The sequence below is a fragment of the Galeopterus variegatus genome, unplaced genomic scaffold, assembly GCF_000696425.1.
Source record: "Galeopterus variegatus unplaced genomic scaffold, G_variegatus-3.0.2 Scaffold178, whole genome shotgun sequence".
NCBI lineage: Eukaryota > Metazoa > Chordata > Mammalia > Dermoptera > Cynocephalidae > Galeopterus > Galeopterus variegatus.
The window spans coordinates 163,798-182,610 of NW_007726289.1; the positions used below are offsets into that span (position 1 = coordinate 163,798).

The 18,813-nt window shown below is 40.9% G+C and overlaps 1 protein-coding gene across 1 annotated transcript in view; it reads left to right on the forward strand.

Annotated features, from left to right (window-relative positions):
• Nucleotides 1-18,813, forward strand: part of PLA2R1 (phospholipase A2 receptor 1, 180kDa) — a 150,187-nt gene that overhangs the window by 76,580 nt on the left and 54,794 nt on the right. Inside the window, exons 8-11 of the mRNA XM_008563962.1 lie at nucleotides 1,493-1,687; nucleotides 3,195-3,352; nucleotides 6,806-6,904; nucleotides 10,373-10,485. Of these exons, the coding sequence (XP_008562184.1) occupies nucleotides 1,493-1,687; nucleotides 3,195-3,352; nucleotides 6,806-6,904; nucleotides 10,373-10,485 (565 nt within the window). The remainder of the gene's footprint in view (nucleotides 1-1,492; nucleotides 1,688-3,194; nucleotides 3,353-6,805; nucleotides 6,905-10,372; nucleotides 10,486-18,813) is intronic.

An 18,813-nucleotide genomic window follows, 5' to 3' on the forward strand; every position in this document is an offset into this window, starting at 1 on the left:
GAAACCAGAGCTAAAAGGGCATAGTGGCAACTCAGGCCCTGGGGGTGAGGAACCACATCGTGGTAACTGTGAATGCTGGGACAGTAGGACATTGCCGTATTCCAGGCTCTGTGAGGACCAGTGCAGCAGGAGCAAGGACCCAGGCATGGCAGAGTGTAGGTATGGCTTGGACCCAGGTGACGAGGAGCAGTGTAGCAACAACTCCACTCCTTAGGAGGTGGGGTGCCTCAGGAGCTCAGGCTCTGGTAGCTAATCCAGTTTCAGGGAAGCAGGGTGTTACCATTGTTCAGCCTGGAGGGCAGAGTGTCCCAGCTCAGCCAGTGCTCTGTTTCCCTGGGACATGGGGTGCCACATCAGCTCAGCCCTGGGAGTTGTGGCGGTTCAGCTCGGCCACAGCACCAATTCCCCTTTACACAGGGTGCTGCTCAGATCAGGTGCTGGGAACGTGACTGTTCTGGGCCGCCGTGGTACCATTTCTTCAGGAGGTGGGGTGCTGCTTCAGCTCAGGTGCCAAGGGCATGACTGCTATGGGCAGCCAAGGCAGGGATTCCCCAGGGGGCAGGGCAACAAGCCAGCTCAGCCCTGGGGAGCAAAAGCAGCAGCAACTCAGAGGGTGGGAGAAGGGGCTCTATAGCAGCTTGGCCTCATGGTATGGGGTGTAGCAGCAGCTCGGCTTGGGGATGGCAGGCCATCAGGCAGGGTGGTGCTGTAGTGACAAAGCATCAGGGTTGGAAAAGTGTGGTGGCTACTTACCCCCAGGACACACTCCATCAGTGCTTCTTTTTCTAAGATGGTATAGCACAGCAGCTGCACAGACCACGGTGGGCAGGGCAGAGCATTGGCTTCTTCTGTGGAGCGAGCGCAGCCATGTGGACAATAGGCAGCTCCCTTGGCTGGGCTTAGTACCTGTTGAAGACTGCAGGAGTTCCCAGTGATGAGGACCGTAGGTGTCCGAGGTGATGATGGGGGCTGCTGGGGTCTTCTTGCTCACACTTTCCCAGCAAAGTGAAGTAGCTCTGGTTCCAAGCTGATCCCAACTGGGAGACAGGGTGGTGGAGGTGAGGTGTTTCCTTCTATTCTCTGTGTAGCCACCCTGAGTTGCTGTGCTCCACAGGGTTTCTGCTACTCCCTGGATATACTCCAGCACTCCCCTTCAGCTACCTGCATCAAAATGTAGTTGTGTATTTGTTGCTTTGGCTATCCCTGTGTGGGAGGGGATGGTGTCCCTACTCTCCTTACTTCTTTGTACCTTAGATGCCTCATCTGGAAAATGAAGCTCTGAGATTCACTCAATCCTCTGTCAAGATATACATCACAGATTAGACCCTTCTCAACTCTGAAGATCGAGAATTCCATGATTTATATGTCATTTCATATGTTTCTGTTTTTCACATTTTTAAAGTAATCATATTGATGGCAATTTACATAAAGAATAAAAAGTAATGTTAAAATACTTGTGGAAAATGACATTGTTTATTGTTGGTTCAAAAAGAAATAGATGCTTGGAGATACCATGCTACCCACTGTGAGTCTGGCTGGAATCCCTATAATCGTAATTGCTACAAACTTCAGAAAGAAGAAAAGACCTGGAATGAGGCTTTGCATTCTTGCCAGTCTGATAATAGTGCATTAATAGACATAGCTTCATTAGCAGAAGTGGAGTTTCTTGTGACCCTCCTTGGAGATGGTGAGTGCCAGCTGCCTTTGATTTAAGAGGTATGAAATATAATGTAGTAACTTCTTTTATTAATGAAGCTGAAAATGAAACTAAAGCTATTTAAAAGTGATTATTTGCAGCACATATATTTAAAGTTTCTAATTACTATCTGGGAGTGCAAATTCATTGGATTTTTATGAAATACATGCTTAGAAACTTTGTAACATCTTCACATATGCCAAATACATTAGGTGGGTTTTTAATTTTTTTAAGGGGCAAAGGTCATTTCCTAAAACTTCTAAAAAAAAACCCCTAAACCTGTAATTTAACTTTATGGCTACTATATAGCAGTGGTGTGCTAATAATTGGATTCAACAATTTTAGCCAATGTAAATGGATAAAATGTTGGGCGTGGTGGTTTCCAGACTGTGTGCTGTGTTCAGGAGTTCTGGGCTCCTGGGCCTTCACCCAGCTTTGGTTCATCAGGGCAGGTCTGCTTCTCCCTGTGTCATGTATTTGACATAGAATTCTGCTGAAAAACATTAAAATCACTGACTTGACTTTTCAATTTTTAAAAAGGAAAAAAAAATCCCCAAACTCTACTTTCATGACCTTTTCGATGTTAGGTTTTAGTTTGGGGTGACAACATAAATCCCTCTGTCATTTTTCCTAATCCTTTGTGTTTGAGATTAAAACAGCCTTACAGCTGCCTTTATCTCAACAAGGGTTGTTTAACATCTCTCTCAGCCACTTAGGGTCTTTTCACCCTACCTAGGCTGTCAAGCTTTAGTAACATTTCCAGCAGCCCCATTGTTTGCCTTTCAATGCCTTTAAGAGCTTCTGCTCCTTTTTCTTCAGCAGCAAAAAAAAAAAATTTGAAAAAGAAGGCGAGAGAAAATATATCTTAAAATTAGACTATCGTTAAAAGTTTGTTTTTCGGGCCGGCCCGGTGGTGCACTGCTACAGTGCGCCACTTGAGAGCACGGCGGCGCTCCCGCTGAGGGTTTGGATCCCATATACAGACCGGTTCCCGCTCACTGGCTGAACGAGGTGCGGGTGCAACACCGAGGGCTGCGATCCCGTTGCTGGTCCCAGTCCGGTACGGGCGTGACACTGAGGGTTGCGATCCGTTGCCGGACACGAAAAAAGGGAAAAAAAAAAGCTTGTTTTTCATGTGCCCTTTTCATAATCCAGTAGAACTATCTATTTTTCCTTTCTCTAGGCAGAAGCAAAACCAGACATTTTAGATCTACTTTACACATAGTCCCAGGAATCTCATGTGCTTAAGCTTTATCCATACACTGGCTTTAGTTCATGCTCTGCCTCCCTTATAAGACCTGTATTGGGCAGATCTACATATTGTGGGGGAAAAATGTTTAAACAAGTATTTTACACCGAGGCTTAAACTAAGTGTTTCATCACATGCAGAAATAACGAAAAACAACATGGAAAGTGTATATTTTGGTAATAATCCCAGTGTGTTATGTCTTTTGCAAATAATAGCATCTTTTAAGTAATTTATATTTATCTCTTACAGAAAATGCATCAGAAACATGGATTGGTTTGAGCAGCAATAAAATTCCAGTTTCCTTTGAATGGTCTAATGGCTCCTCTGTCATCTTTACTAATTGGCACAGACTTGAACCCCACATTTTTCCAAATAGAAGCCAGCTATGTGTCTCAGCAGAACAATCTGTAAGTTGGTTGATTTGTTCAGTGCTCACTTTGCTGGACTTGTATTGAGGGCCACCTGCACCAGGAACTTGGGCTGTGGCAGAGACCAAGATAGGCACAGTCCCTGCTCCTCATGGGGCTTTCCTGCTGGACAGTAAACAAGGATATTAAAAAAAAAAAAATGGTAATTATAGTCGTAGTGATTGCTCCAAGGAAATAGGTGACATAAAAGGGAGAAGCTTGGGTTGGGGCAGCTACCTCAGACAGGACAGTCACAGAAGGCCTCTCTGAAGAGGTGACATTTGAGCAGAGACTTAAAGAAAAACAAAGCAGAACAAAAAACTCTCGAAGAACAGGGGGAGGAACATTCCAGGCAGAGGGCAGCAAGTGCAAAGGCCCAAAGGCAACTAAGCTTGCCATGTTTAATGACTACAAAGGATACCAGTGGGGAGGAGGTGGTAGGAGATGAAGCGGGAGGGATGCCCAGATGGCAGGCCGGTAGGGCGTGGTAGAGGAACCACGAGTGTGCTTCAAGGAGACAGAGATCTGCTTTACATTTTAAAAAGTAACTGTGACTGCTGCACAGAGAATGGGTTGGAGAGGGATAAAATGGAAGCAGAAAAGCCAGTGTGGAGGCTACTCCAGGGCTGAATTAGGGTAGTGACTATGAAGAGAAGTGGACAGATTCAGGAATGATTTGGAGGAAGGATTTGTTGCTCAATTAGATACGGGGGTGAGAGAGAAGCAGGTGTGTGGCTTGAGCGGCCACCGTTTTGGTGGATGGTGGTGCCCTTGACGGCCACAGTGAAGAAGAGCGAAGAACCGAAGTCACAAGGTACTCTGGAGTGCGATGGTTTTTCAGCTCCATTATCTTGCTAATATAAAAGGATTTAAACAGTATGTGTAATCTCTGAAAACTGTGAATCAATGGCAAATCTTGCTTCTTTCCTCACATGAACGAAGTGGTCCCAATGGCCTGAACATCACACTTATCCCTGTGTTCTAGTCTCCCATTTATCTAAAACATCCAATTATAGAATTAGTTTAACCCCAAGCCATTTGAATGGTTTATTTTATGTTTAAAACAGGCTGAATCTCCTTGATCTGCTGCTGAATGCACTGGCTGAGTTTTAGGAGGTTACTGGGACTTGGTAGGCATCCTCATTCTTTCCACCCACCAGAATACCATGTCGAGGTCCCCCAAGAAGCAGTTCATTAAATGCTACTTAAGTAGCTTGACAAAGTGATTGTGCCAACCAAACATGGAAAATTTCTAAGCACTTACTTTTGTGACATGTTCCTTTGTTTTATCTTTTAAGGCTGACGTGGACTTGTGCATTTACAATTATATATGCTAAGGCAGTGTCTCTGAGTCAGATTTGAGGAGGAAGAAACAATGACCTCTCTAAATGTTTGTCTTGTGTCTAGCTCTGCTGAAACCCACTGCAGTTTATTCTAAGAATTTGATGCTTTATTGCCTCATTGATTTTGATAAAATTAAGATAACTTTCATTTCTTATGGACAGAAAAGGGTATTTTATTTACCGTGTTTACAGAACAGGAACCAACGTTTGGGCAAGGTTTTTTTTTTTTAATTGAGCTCTTTTGTTGTTGGTTTTTTTTGGTGGCTGGCCAGTTTGGGGATCAAAACCCTTGACCTTGATATTATCAGCATCACACTTTAACCAAGTGAGCTAACTAGCCAGCCTCTGAACAGGGATTACTTTTAAGAGCGCAGAGGTAAGTATTCATATTATTGGATGGGTCAGGACAATGCTGCTGTAAGTGTGATATTTTGTGACCCCTTTTTTGGCAGCTTAGTAGCCCCTTAAATAGTAGGTATATGAAAATTAACACTTATTTCCATGAAGTAGAACACAATATGAATATACTTATTATAATTAACAAGTTACCTAATCATGGCTGACACCTAAATTTGAATATGAGAGCATAGGAAATTATTTATTTGTTCATCCATCCAACAGTTATTAAGTAACTGCAGAATGAGTGACCCAACCCTATAACTGGATGGTTTGCTGGAAAACTCTGTGGGGGAGGAGTATTAGTTCATTTCTGTTGCTTATAACCGAATACCTGAAACTGGGTAATTTATAAGGAAATAGAATTTATTTCTTACAGCTTCAGATGCTGGGAAGTCCAATGTCCAGGGAGCACATCTGGTGAGGGCTTTGTTGGTGTGACTCTGTAGTGACACAGGGTACCACATGGCAAAATGGCTGAGCAAGAGAGAGAGCTAACCTGTTCACTCACTCTCTTTATAAAGCCGTCAGAACCACACCCATGAAACCATCCATTTATTACTGCATGAATGGATCAATCCATTCACTAGGGCATGGTCCTCACAATCTAATCACTTCTTAATGGCCCCACCTTTCAATTACCATAACAGGATTTCCCACCCTCAACACTGTTTTGGGAGGATTAATTCATGAATCTTTGAGGGGGACAATTCAACCCATAGCACGAGGGGTGCAGGGCTCCTCCTACACCTGAAGGTGTCAGCCACAGACATGGTATTTTTCTGAGGGTCATGGAAGGGCCCCATATTCCCCTAAAATTCTGGATGCCTAACATACCACCTAAAATTTGAATTGTGTAGTTTAACCCTAAGGTTCTGATTTGTGTTAAAATAAAACATCCTTTGGGAGGATAAAATTTTAATCTGTTGGGAGTTAATATATCATTATCAGCAAAGGATCTGAGAGTAGCCTTCAGCAGAATTAGGAGAATGCATGAAGGTATCTATCTGCCTATCATACAGAGAGGAAATGGGGTGGTGCTCTGAAGAATTGGTGATGAAGAAGGAAGGAGGGGGCCAAACATGGATTTTAGCTATGAAAATTTTATTACAGTAAGTCATGGTAGCTTTCAGGCATTTTTAGGCTTATACATGACAGCAGCAAAGCATTCAATATAACAGTTGGAAGTAGTTAAAGAGAGGAAGCAGCGTTCTCACTTGGTCAGGGGATGGCTGCATCCAAGCGGTTCCCAATGCGTGGGCCCCAGACCAGTAGCAACAACATCACCCGACAACGTGCTAGAAATGCAAGTTCTCAGGTCCGGCCAGACTACTGAATGAGACGAACTAGTACAAAACATTAAACCAAACCTTTAAAATGGGAATAATAACCCCCACCTCAGAGGAATAATGAGATAATATATGAAGATCACTGGGCATTAAGCCTGGCACATGGCAACCATCAAGAAACACAAGTTGCTCCCTCGCGCCTGCCCACCCAAATCAAGACTGCACACCTTGGATCTGTTACATGCTGGAGAGAGCATGGGGCCTCCCACCTGTAGAGAGAGTATCAGTCAACCCTTTCTGTGAGCCTGAGACATTACACTCATCCAGAAACACTTATTATTAATCGTATTTTTATTCAAATAATTGGTGTTGCCCATCAGCATAGAGTATATTCATTCATTCACCTGTAACATTTTTCTCCTCAGGAGGGACACTGGAGAGTTAAAAATTGTGAAGAAACACTTTTCTACATTTGTGAAAAACCAGGCCATGTCCTTTCTGACAGTGGATCAGGATGTCAAGAGGTAAGTGCTGCTAATAGTGTGATTTAGGTTACAGCGACTTCATAACTAGAACACTGTTCCTGCCATCGATTTAAACTGAATCTCAGTCCTCTTCCTCTCTTCCTCTCTCCCTCCCTTCCTTCCTTCCTTTCCTCCTCTGTTTTTTCTGAGCTTGAGCTACTCTTTACAAACCAAACAATTATCAGGCAGAGGATTTACAGCCCAAGGTCATTGTCTCGCTATCCTCTTAGACCTGAGACTATTTTTCTTTTGAGGTAAAAAATGTAAATGATCCTGTTGTACCCGCTGCACAAACAATGACTGTCCCGTGATGCCCGGTCTCATACATAGAAAAACTATGTCAGAGAGAAAAATAACACACCCGGAGTCTTACCTTCCTCTACATCTTTCTTAGACTTCAATATTTGAATACAATACAGTAATGGAGAGAAGTATACATTTTGCAATATATTTACTATTTGGGAAAGGGATAACAAAAATACTTTAGTATTTTAAGTAACAAAGTATTTTATATACTTTAAGCAATAAAAAGTACTTAATACTTTTGTTTAAACTTAAAAGGTAGTTTATGATCTGCTTTAAATTTCTTGAAATACATTCAATACCCTGGAGCAAAGTTACATAAAATCTACGTATCAGTGTCCTCAGCACATGCGCTCATGTGTTCTCTCTCTCTCTGTCTGCTTCTCTCTCTCTCTCTTTTTCTCTCATTGGAAATTTCTATACTGTATGAGTCTCAAAAAATTTCCCAGACCTGGTTTTTATGTAATTCTGCTTTAATTATTTTCTCTTCTAATTCAATTATTTATGTTCCAACTAAACAATGACCCATCTCTCCAGAAACTGCATTTTGGTCCTTAATCAACATGTAAAACATATGAACTGCTCTTCACACTCTATTCATAACACAGATGCTATCACTAACATGTCACCATTTTATCTAATGATTACAATTCCTGAATTAATTAATAGCTGTCGCTGACCTCATGTCTACTTGACCAGAAATATTGGGGGGAAAGTTTGTCTTATTGTGGATTTCAAGGCAGCTTAACATGTTTTGTTTTTGTTGAAAGGACAATTAACTTCTTACACAGCAGAAATAAAACTTATGTTCTATTGAGACTTTTGCTCACTCCTTCTCTTTTCCAGCCAGCATTACAAGTATTTAAAAATTCTGAGTTCAGAGCCATTTCTCTAGCTTTATGGGGAAATCCCTGTTAATTTTATTACATATCAGTTTATGAATATGGTTTCGAAAGTTTCCTTTCTTTTAGACAGTTGCTTCAATGCAATTCTCTAAACAGTCTGCACTTGCAAAATCAACTTGTAAAATCAGTCTTGATAATTTCAAAGCAAAAAAACAGGGTTTTCCTCTGAGTCACATTTTTGGGATTGGACAATATGAGCAATTGCTTCAGTGTTGTCATTGTATTAGTCCATTTTCTGTTGCTTATAACAGAATACCTGAAACTGGGTAATTTATAAAGGAATGAAATCTATTTCTTACAGTTTTGGAGGCTGGGAAGTCCAAGGTCCAGTGAACACATCCAGTGAGGCCCTTCTCCTTGGTGGGAACTCTCCACAGTGTCCCATGGTGACCAGGGTATCACATGGTGAGAATGGACTGAGCAAGAGTGAGCTAATCTTCTCACTTGTTCTCCTTATAAAGCCATCAGAGCCACGCCCATTACTACATGAATGAATCAATCCATTCACAAGGGCACAGTCTTCACAATCTATTCATCTCTTGAAGGCCCCACCTTTCAAACACCATAATTGGATTTCCCACCCTCTAAACACCATTACAATGAAGATTAAGTTTCCAGTACATGAACTTTTTGGGGCAACATTTGACCACAGCAGTCATCATCATCCTTTCCCTTAAAAATGAAATGGCACCTAGTATACAAATGGTTAATCGATACAATCAATTAATTACCCTTTCCACTTTCATTATCTGGACAAAGGCTTGTAGTAAGTAACGAGTCTGTATTTCTGGTTATTACTATACCACATCTTTCATTCCTTCCCTTTTCTTGTGCCTGTTCAGTTCTTGGATGTTTTGTTTTGCTAAGCAGCTTATGATCTAAACACTAATAATGAAAAAGGAATACTGTGTTGTTAGAAAGGTCAAATTGTCGGCCCCGTCTACCTGTCCTTCCAAGTACAAAAGCAGTCTAACCTCCCTGCCCCTGTCCCAGAGTGGTCCACAAAGGGGCTCTGTCTGGAGCTGTCAGTTACCCCCACAGAGAAGGCGGGCGTAGAAATAAAAGGATGTGGGTTCAGAGCAGACCCTTCATGGCTGGATCAGGAGCGCCTGCGATCCACACCTCATTTAATATGTTTCAAACTAAAGTAGCTGATTTCTAAAGGAAGTTTTCTTTAATTTACTGCAAGGCCAAGACCTTTTCAAGAAATATACTAGGAATCATTTTATATCTGATCAAAAGCTGGCGAGTATTGGCATGGCATAAAATGAAGTGTATTTTTAAACTGGTGAATAAGTAAAAATAGATATGAGTGATGTGATTTTATAATATTGGAAGAGAAAGAACTACAATAACTCAGGCAAAATATAGAAGACTAATGAATGTATGTCTTCTGTACTGTGTGATTTTAAAGAATAAGAGCCACCTTTCTTTGCTCGCAGGGCTGAGCCATAGAGCTACACATTTGTCATTTTTGTCTGAGGGACAAAGCTTGCTTTCTTCCTCCTGAAAAGGACAGTCAGCTAATTTAGGAATAATCTTTACCAAAAAAAAATACACATATAGCATATATTTTGGCCATTCTATATTTGGAATCACTGTGATCCAACCAAGACTATCCTGAATCGCGCCAGAATTGGGTTCTAGGCCTGGCTGATCCACTAATTGTTGACTTTATCCAAATATCTAATCTCAGTGAATCTCAGTGGGATAACATGAAGTAATCAATATGAAAAACAGTTGAAAAAAGTCTGCAGTATTACCTAAATACATATGTCCTCTTTGCTCATACTGAGTCCCCAGTTCAATTCTAAGATCTCTGTCTGCACCGTCTGCCTTTGAGTCTCAGAACAACCCTGTGGATACTATTATCATCCCCATTTTATAGATGAGAATATTAGAAAATTAAATAAGGACACATGGTGGTGGAACCAGGATTCAAACTCATGTGTTCGGACTCCAGAGCCAACACTCTTAATTCTACTCTCTGTATGAAATTTGTATGAAATTCTCGGCCGGCCCGGTGGCGCACTGGATAGTGCGCCGCTTGGGAAGCGCGGCGGTGCTCCCGCCCGAGGGTTCGGATCCCACATACCAGATAGAATAAATTTAAAGCTATCAAGACAAAAATTCAAAGAGTTTTTAGGGAGTAAGAGAAGAAAGTTACATAAGTAGTAAATAAGAATATGCAAAAAAAAAAAATCTTTTGGTGTTTAACTGTATCAGATTATGTCCTTAATTTCCCTTTTCCATTTTTAAGGGATGGGAGAGACATGGTGGATTCTGTTACAAAATTGACACAGTCCTTCGAAGCTTTGACCACGCTTCCAGTGGCTACTACTGTCCTCCTGCACTTGTAACCATTACAAACAGGTAAATAAAAACTTCTAACAGAAACGTGACTGTGCTTTGATATGAGGGCTCTCCGAATGGTAAAATCTAGCTATAATCATTACTTGTCAAAATCTAAAGCATGCTGTACATTGGAATATTATATTATTTAAATTACTTATTGAGATGAATTTAAATCATACTATGTTATTCCAAAGTTGATTTTTTTGAGTAACAAGTAGTAAAATTTAAGGTGACTTTTACTTTCTATAAAGATTTATAGGGCCGGCCAGGTGGCGCACTGCTACAGTGCGCCGCTTGGGAGCGCGGCGGCGCTCCCGCCGAGGGTTCGGATCTCACATACAGACCAGCCGCTCACTGGCTGAGCGAGGTGCGGGCGCAGCACCGAGGGTTGCGATCCCGTTGCCAGTCCCGGTCCGGTACGGGCGCGACACTGAGGGTTGCGATCCGTTGCCAGACATGAAAAAAGGGGGAAAAAAAAAAAAGATTTATAAATCATTGAGTTTTGCTAATATACACAGTTATGTTTAGATTTTATCTTCTAATTGCTTGTAATGGAAAAAAAACCATGTTATTTAAAAATTAAGTTTTTTTTAAATGTAATGTGTATGAGTTGTATGGTTTTTTCTTTTTAGCAGAAAAGAAAGCGTATCTAAAATGTGAAGTGTATTCAAATACTTCACCATTGCTTCTTAGGTCTATTTTATTTAGATTGAGACTTCTCTGAGCACACGTGTCTTTCTGATGCTGTCAGAGAGACTGTGCCCTTTTTACACTCCATACAGTTTGCAGCATGCTACAGATGTGTAATAAAAGGGGATAAAAGTACCAACAACAAAGGTGACCTCATGTCACTATCAATGCCAGGAGGTCAGTGAGGGCTGAGGTCTGACTCCTCCATGCTGAAGACAGAAGCGAGGTAGAACTCTTCAGTGGTTGCAAGGAAACTACTCCTGCCAAGTAAGTCACTTGCTTTTTTGCCTAGGATATTGCCTTTAAAAATATCCACTGAATCAGGAAATAGGACAACTAGTGCTATGGTTTATCTAGAGACCCTCACATGTAAGTCTAATTTGTAGAGGAGTAGCATACTTACTTTGCTCTCCCCAGGTTGGAAGTCAACATTCAAAACTGCCACTATTTCCTTCCTCCTCCCACCTTCTTACTCTCCTGCCTTCTTTCCTAGTCTTTCTTCCAGACAATGCATAGGAATGCATGAGCACATGGGCATGCACACACACACACACACACACACACACATACACGAATAGGATTTGGCAAACTAAATTGCCTCCTTCGGTATAGCACTACCTTTGAGGTATCGCAGTGCTGTTTTTAGTTCTACCTTTCTCCTTCCCAGGGATAGCTACCAGGCAGAAGGAAGCCTTTATCCCCTCAGTTTGCTAACCCACCCAAAAGGTTCCAAGAGCACCTTGGGTTGGAAGACCCCAAGTCCAGTGAGTCATTGGAAATTACAGGAGCCTGACCAATGAAACTATGCTGTTTTGTTCATTGTAATTAAATTATGTTTTTCACTGAAGAAAATAAGTATAATTTTTTCACCTGTTTTTTATGTCTTATTTTTTTTCTCTTTCCTTTTGTTTAATATCACTGAGTGCCTGTCACATATCTTGCATTATATTAATTACCTTTCATATGTTATCTTGGCCATAGAAAAAATTAATAGCCAAGAGTTTATTAGAAAATTATTTATTGAATACATATTTTGTGAGAGGGACAATATTCAACACTGGCATGCTGTACCAATGAAATAAAAGGCATCATGTACTTGTCTGGTGCCTTGTGCAGCCCAGCAGCTGAAGGCATAGAAGACAGACACATAAATGAAGATGGCGTAGCACAGTACATGGATAAACTCAAAGTAATGTCATAGATAGCCCATGGTGCCAAAATGACCCGAGCTAAGGCAGAAATCTAAGTTCAAAATACTTCATATTCTACAAACTATTTGGGACCTCATACAAATGACAGAAAGTATCTGGAAAAAAATCTGTTTTATTTCCCCAAAACTGGATACAAGAGTATGTGTGAATACCTTAAATTTTTTCTTGGATAAACTGTAGTCAGTAGCCCCACTCTTGCATGTCCGGTCCAACTCTAAAGCAGAACCATGGCATAGGTAAGTTTGTTTTTATCCCAATCTCAGCCTCTGAGGCCCATCCAGGTTGCCTCGTGCTGGCATTCTAACCAGGCCCCCGAGGACCACATGTGACCCGCACTGAGGCATCTCTCTGCGTCAGTTAACATATATGTATACTACCCCACAAACATGTCTACATCCAAAGCAGTGACGACAACTCTGGACTTGCGAGTTGAGGAAAGGAAGGGCCCAGGCTCTTGATTTGTATTCATTCAACCCTATGAGAGATAAAACAAGGGTCTACACTATACTGCTCTTTGAGCCACAATACATGTTGGCACATTCTCCAATAGCATCTTTTGTCTGAGAAGGTTGGGCAGTAGATGAAAAGTCTTCTCAGACCCGGGAGCATCCACTAGCAGCCATGGTAATCATTTTCTTCCATTTCTGATTTCCTGTTTGAGTTAAGAAACTCCTGTCACTCTTCAGTACCCAAGCTTGTAGTTGCTAATTGATTTTCCACTCTTCTGCACACTTGAGTGACAGGTTTGATGGGCACAATTAGAACCACCTGCTACAAATTACTTATTTCTTTTGTTATAGGGCAACTGCTCCTGGTCTAGGACTTTTAACACTTTGTGGAGTAGAGGAGGGAAGAAAAATAGATCCTCACTGCTGAATAACAGATTTTTATTTGCTTGCCAACTATTTGTTACAAAAGTTTATCAGGCCTGGCCACTTTGCATCTAGAAAAAGCACGAATGCAAAACTTGAGTTTCAAAATAACCATTGATAATTGTCTTTAATGAATGTATGTCTAAATCTTGGATCAATCAGCCATGGACTATTTGGTACAGAATAATCTAAATACATTCAGTTTTGTGAATTTTGCTAAAAGTGAGAAATCCTGCAATATCTCATTTTCTCCTAGGTTTACATGTACATTATTTTCAAGCATTTTTACAGCTCTGCCATTTTCCTGCAACCGCCAAAAGACATTTGCAGCTAATTTTTCTTTATGATGGTAAATTCTACCATTTTAATCATTTTTAAGTGTACAGTTCAGGGCATTAAGTGCATTCACATTGTTGTTCATCCACTACTATCCATCTCCAGAACTTTTTTTATCACCCCAAACTGAAACTCTGTGCCCATTAAACAATAATTGCCTGTTCTCGCCTCCCCCAGCTCCTCGCAACCACCATTCTATTTTCTTTCTCCATGAGTTTGACTTCTATATGTACGTCATGTAAGTGGAATCATACAGTATTTGTCTTTTTGTGTCTGGTTTATTTCACTTAACATAATGCCTTCAAGTTTCATTCATGTTCTCACATATGTTAGAATTTCCTTACTTTTAAAGTCTGATTAATATTCCGTTGTATGTATATACCACATTTTGTTTATCCATTCATTCATCAGTAGATACTTGGGTTGCTTCCACTATTTGGCTATTATGAATGTACAAATATCTTTAGAGTCCCTGCTTTCAGTTCCTGAACACATACCCAGAAATGAGATTGCTGGATCATATGATAGTTCTATTTTGAATTTTCTGAGGAACTGCCATACAGTTTCCATAGTGGCTGCACTGTTTTACCATTTTATGTTCCTACCAGTAGTATACAAGTGTTCTAATTTCTCCACATCCTGACCAACAACTGCTATTTTCTTTTCTTTTTTTCTTCTTCTTTTTTTTTTTTTTGATAATAGCCATCTTAAGGGTGTGAAGTGGCATCTCATTGTGGTTTTCATTTATTTGCATATCCCTAATGGTTAGTGATGCTGAGCATCCTTTGACATACTTAATCACCATTTGTATATCTTCTTTGGAGAAATGTCTATTTCAATCCTTTGTCCATTTTTGAATTGGGGTGTTTGTTTTTTTCTTTGTTGAGTTATAGGAGTTCTATTAATCTCTTATCAGATTTGCAAATATTTTCTCCCATTCTGTAGGTTGCCTTTTCACTGTGTTGATAGTATCCTTTGATGCACCAACATTTTTAATTTTATGAAGTTTAGTTTATCCATTTTTTATTTTGTTGCCTTTGCTTTTGGTGTCATATCTAAGAAAACATTGCCAAATATAATGTCCTGAAGCTTTTCCCCTATGTTTTCTTCTAAGAGATTTATAGTTTTAGCTGTTATGTTTAACTCTTTGACCCACTTTGAGTTCATTTTTGTACACAGTGGAAAGCAAGAGTCCAGCTCCATTTTTTTGCAAGTGGATATCCAGTTTTCCCAGCACAATATGTTGGAAAGACTGTCCCTTCCCCATTCAATGGTCTTGGCACCCTTGCTGGAAATTATTTGACCATATATGCAAGAGTTTACTTCTGGGCTCTCTAGTCTATTCCTCCTATTGGTCTTTATGCCAGTACCACACTGTTTTGATTACTGTAGCTTTGTAGTAAGTTTCAAAATCAAGAAGTGTGAGACTTCAAACTTGGTTCTTTTTCACAATTGTTTTGGCTATTCAGGGTCCTTTGAAATTATATATGAATTTTGGGATAAATTCTTCAATGTCTGCAAAAAAAGAAAAATTGGGGATTTTGATAGGGATTGCATTGAATATGTAGATCACTTTAGGTAATATGGACATCTTTTTTTTTTTTTTTTTTTGTTTTTTTCTGTGTCCGGCAACGGATCGCAACCCTCAGTGTCGCCCCCGTACCGGACCAGGACTGGCAACGGGATCACAGCCCTCGGTGTTGCTCCCGCGCCTCACTCAGCCAGTGAGCGGGAACCGGTCTGTATGTGGGATCCGAACCCTCGGTGGGAGCGCCGCCGCACTTCCCAAGCGGCACACTATAGCAGTGCGCCACTGGGCCGGCCCATGGACATCTTAACAATATTAATTCTTCCAAGCCATGAACACAGGATATCTTTCTAATTTTTGTGTCTTTAATGTCTTTCAGCAATATTATGTACAAAGACTTCCACTGTTTTTTTTTTTTTTTTTTTAAGTTTCAGTTCTCTCTATATTCTGGGTATTAATCCTTTATCAGATATATAATTTGCAAATGTTTTCTCCTATTCTGTGTGCTGCCTTTTTACTCTATTAATAGTGTCTTTTTTTTAGTTTATTTTATTTATTGAATCAAAATCGATTATACATATTTTGGGGGTTGAACATTGAGATATGTTGATTAAATCAATATTACTAGCATATATATTGTTACAAATCATAATTATTCTCTATATCCCTTGTCCAATCTCTCCCCTTCCCCCATTCCCTCCCCCTCCCCCCTCTAATTGCCCTAGATTTCTTCTCTCCTCCTTCTGAAAGAATAATGGTTACTCTGTTAATTTGTTGCCTAGATGATCTGTCCAATGCTGAGAGATGTGATCAGGTCCCCCAATATTATCATAGAGCAGATGCTTCTTTTGTCACTTTGAAATGAGTTTTGTGGAAAGAGACATCCTCTTCTTTTCTTTCTCTCTGCTGGTGACTCTCCTTGTGTGAATGCACTACAGTGGTGGCGGACCATCTGTGTGGTGGTTGTGGCATCTAGCCGCTTTTGTGGCAACCATGGTTATTGTGGTGGCTGTGGTGGGCCACCCACGTGGAAGTGCTTTTTGTGGTATGCTCCTTGGCACTTGCAGTATGCCTGGTTGTGTGGTGTGTTTGGTCCCCTTCTCCATGCCTCTGGTCCCTGGGCAGGCCCTAAGGCACTGGCGCTATGTGCCTGGTTTGGGGAGAGAGTTCCGGTCCCCTTCTCCATGCCCTGGGCCCCTGGGTGGGCTCTGAGGTGCTGGCATGGTGTGCCTGGTGGGGGAAAGAGGTCCGTTCCCCAACTCCATACCCCGGATCCCTGGGTGGATCCCAAGGCACCGGCTCTGTGTGCCTGGTTGTAGGAGGAGGGTCTGGTTCTCAGCCCCATGCCTTGGGTCACTGGGCAGGACCCAAGGCACTGGCTTGGTGTGCCTGGCTGTGGGAGGGGGGTCGGGTCCCCTTCTCCATGCCTTGGGTCTCCAGGTGGGCCCCAAGGTGCTGGCATGGTGTGCCTGGTTGTGGGAGGGGGGTCGAGTCCCTTTCTCCATGCCTCAGTTCCCTGTACAGGCCCTGAGGCACTGGCACAGTTTGCCTGGAAGTGGGAATGGGGTCCGGTCCCCAGATCCAAGCCTCTGGTTCCCAGGCAGGCCCCAAGGTGCTGGTGGTGTGCCTGGGCCGGAACTAATTTTACACTTTTTTTTTTTTTTAATTGAAATAGCTCTCTAGTGAAGGTACTTCCAATGCATTACTTTTTTCAATCCCTTGTTTTAGGTAATTCAAACACAATCATTATAGCACTGTTGTTTCTAAGTACTGTGGTGTTCACAGATAAGAAACATCTTTTTTTTAATTGCATATATCACTGGCTAAACTGACAATTAGCAATTAAGTATAAAATACTTCCTTTTAAAGTGCACATTTTTTGAAATGCAAAATGTTTAATCCAAAATGAAAAAAATTTTTCAGTGCTAAAACTATGTAGTGCTATCTACAAATTGCATTTGTAAAGTTAAAATATAATGTTTAGCACAATGAGCAAAACTTTTGGTCAAACTGGTGAAAGTTCAAGATGTATTTTTCTTATTTACATTGAGAACACACTCTTGATTTCTTAACTTTTTTAAGGAGTTGATTGGAAAAGTTAATTTCTTTTTGATTCCAAGAATTATTTCCCTATAAAGTTTGATTTTGTAAGTAGGTACACAGAGCAAAATATGTTGTTTTTTTTTTAAAGAATAACAAGTTTTACTTTACTAAACTCCTTAAAGATAACATGGTATTCTGGTTCAAATAATAACATAAAAAATATGTACATATGGTTATTTTTGGTTCCTTATATTATAACAACATTTGGATTAAGCAGCCTTAGTGAAACCAGGCAAAATGTCAGATATTATAGAACTCAGGAGTATTCTCTTATAAATAATTCTAAAACACAGAGCCAGAAAAGACTTTGAAAGATCATCTGCTCTACTACTGTAAGCCAGAGTTTTCATAATCCTTTTAGTGTTTAAAACCAAATAGTGAGTGGTAAAGAATATAAAATGCCCTCTTGTTTCTTTACTTGTCGGAAACAGACACTCACGAGATTATACACTGTTATCCAGACTTAATGATTTAGAAGAAAGGCATATTGCTGAATTTCTTTACAAACAGTACTGTCTTCTAAAATAGGCCAAGAAAACTAAAGTCCCGTTTTGATTTGAAGGTTTAAGATTTTATGTGTGAACATTACATGCAGCTACTTAAAAGGTATACTTGCCGGTTGAAAAAGCAGGTTTCTGTTGTTTTAAATAATGATAAATGGAGATAAAATAGCAACTCAGAGTGGATTAAATAAATCTACAGCCAACAGGGGACAAAAGCAAAATGTTGTCATGAATAATGATACCCAAGGTCAAGTTCAGAGAAAACGTCATTTCTCTGCATTGTTTGGTTACATGCCATAGTAGAAGGTAATGGAAGAACCAGCCACGCCCCCTGGGTGTGGAACCGGCGTAGGGAACCAACAGCATCTGTGGTGCAGTGCTTTGCTGGCCTCTCACACAGCAATTTCAGGCACCAGGTGGGGATAATAATGGTGCTAGTCTTCCTCAGAGGGGATCAAAAAAAGCACATCATGTGTCATGAGAGCAGGAACAAATGAAAGTGTAAGGAAAATTACAATAGCATCTGGGCAATATTTTGTCTTCTATACCTTCCTTTTAAACCACAGTAACATAAAGTGCTGCCAGTGTGATCTGGTTAAAAAAGAACTTTTCTAGTTTCAAATGTGTGCTTTTTAGATTATTAATAGAGTATCAGAAAATATTTGCTAAAGCATGACTAAAATCCATATGCTCTGCAACAATGAGATGCCTAAGGTCACTAAATGTTGCTAGTGATGTCCTTAAGACACTTAAAAATTTTTACTTCTTTTTGTTCTTTTCTCTTTTCCTCCCATTTCCTTTGAGACTTCTCTATTCTTAAATGACCCCATTGCTCTTGTTTGCCATAGCAAGTTAAGAAAGCATGATAGTAAAAAAAAATTGGATTAGGCTGCCCGGTGGCGCACTGCTACAGTGCGCCACTTGGGAGCGCGGTGGCGCTCCCGCCGAGGGTTCAGATCCCACATACAGACCGGTTCCCACTCACTGGCTGAGCGAGGTGTGGGAGCAACGCCCAGGGTTGCGATCCCTTGCCGGTCCCAGTCCGGTGCGGGCACGACACTGAGGGTTGTGATCCGTTGCCGGACACGAAAAAAGACAAAAAG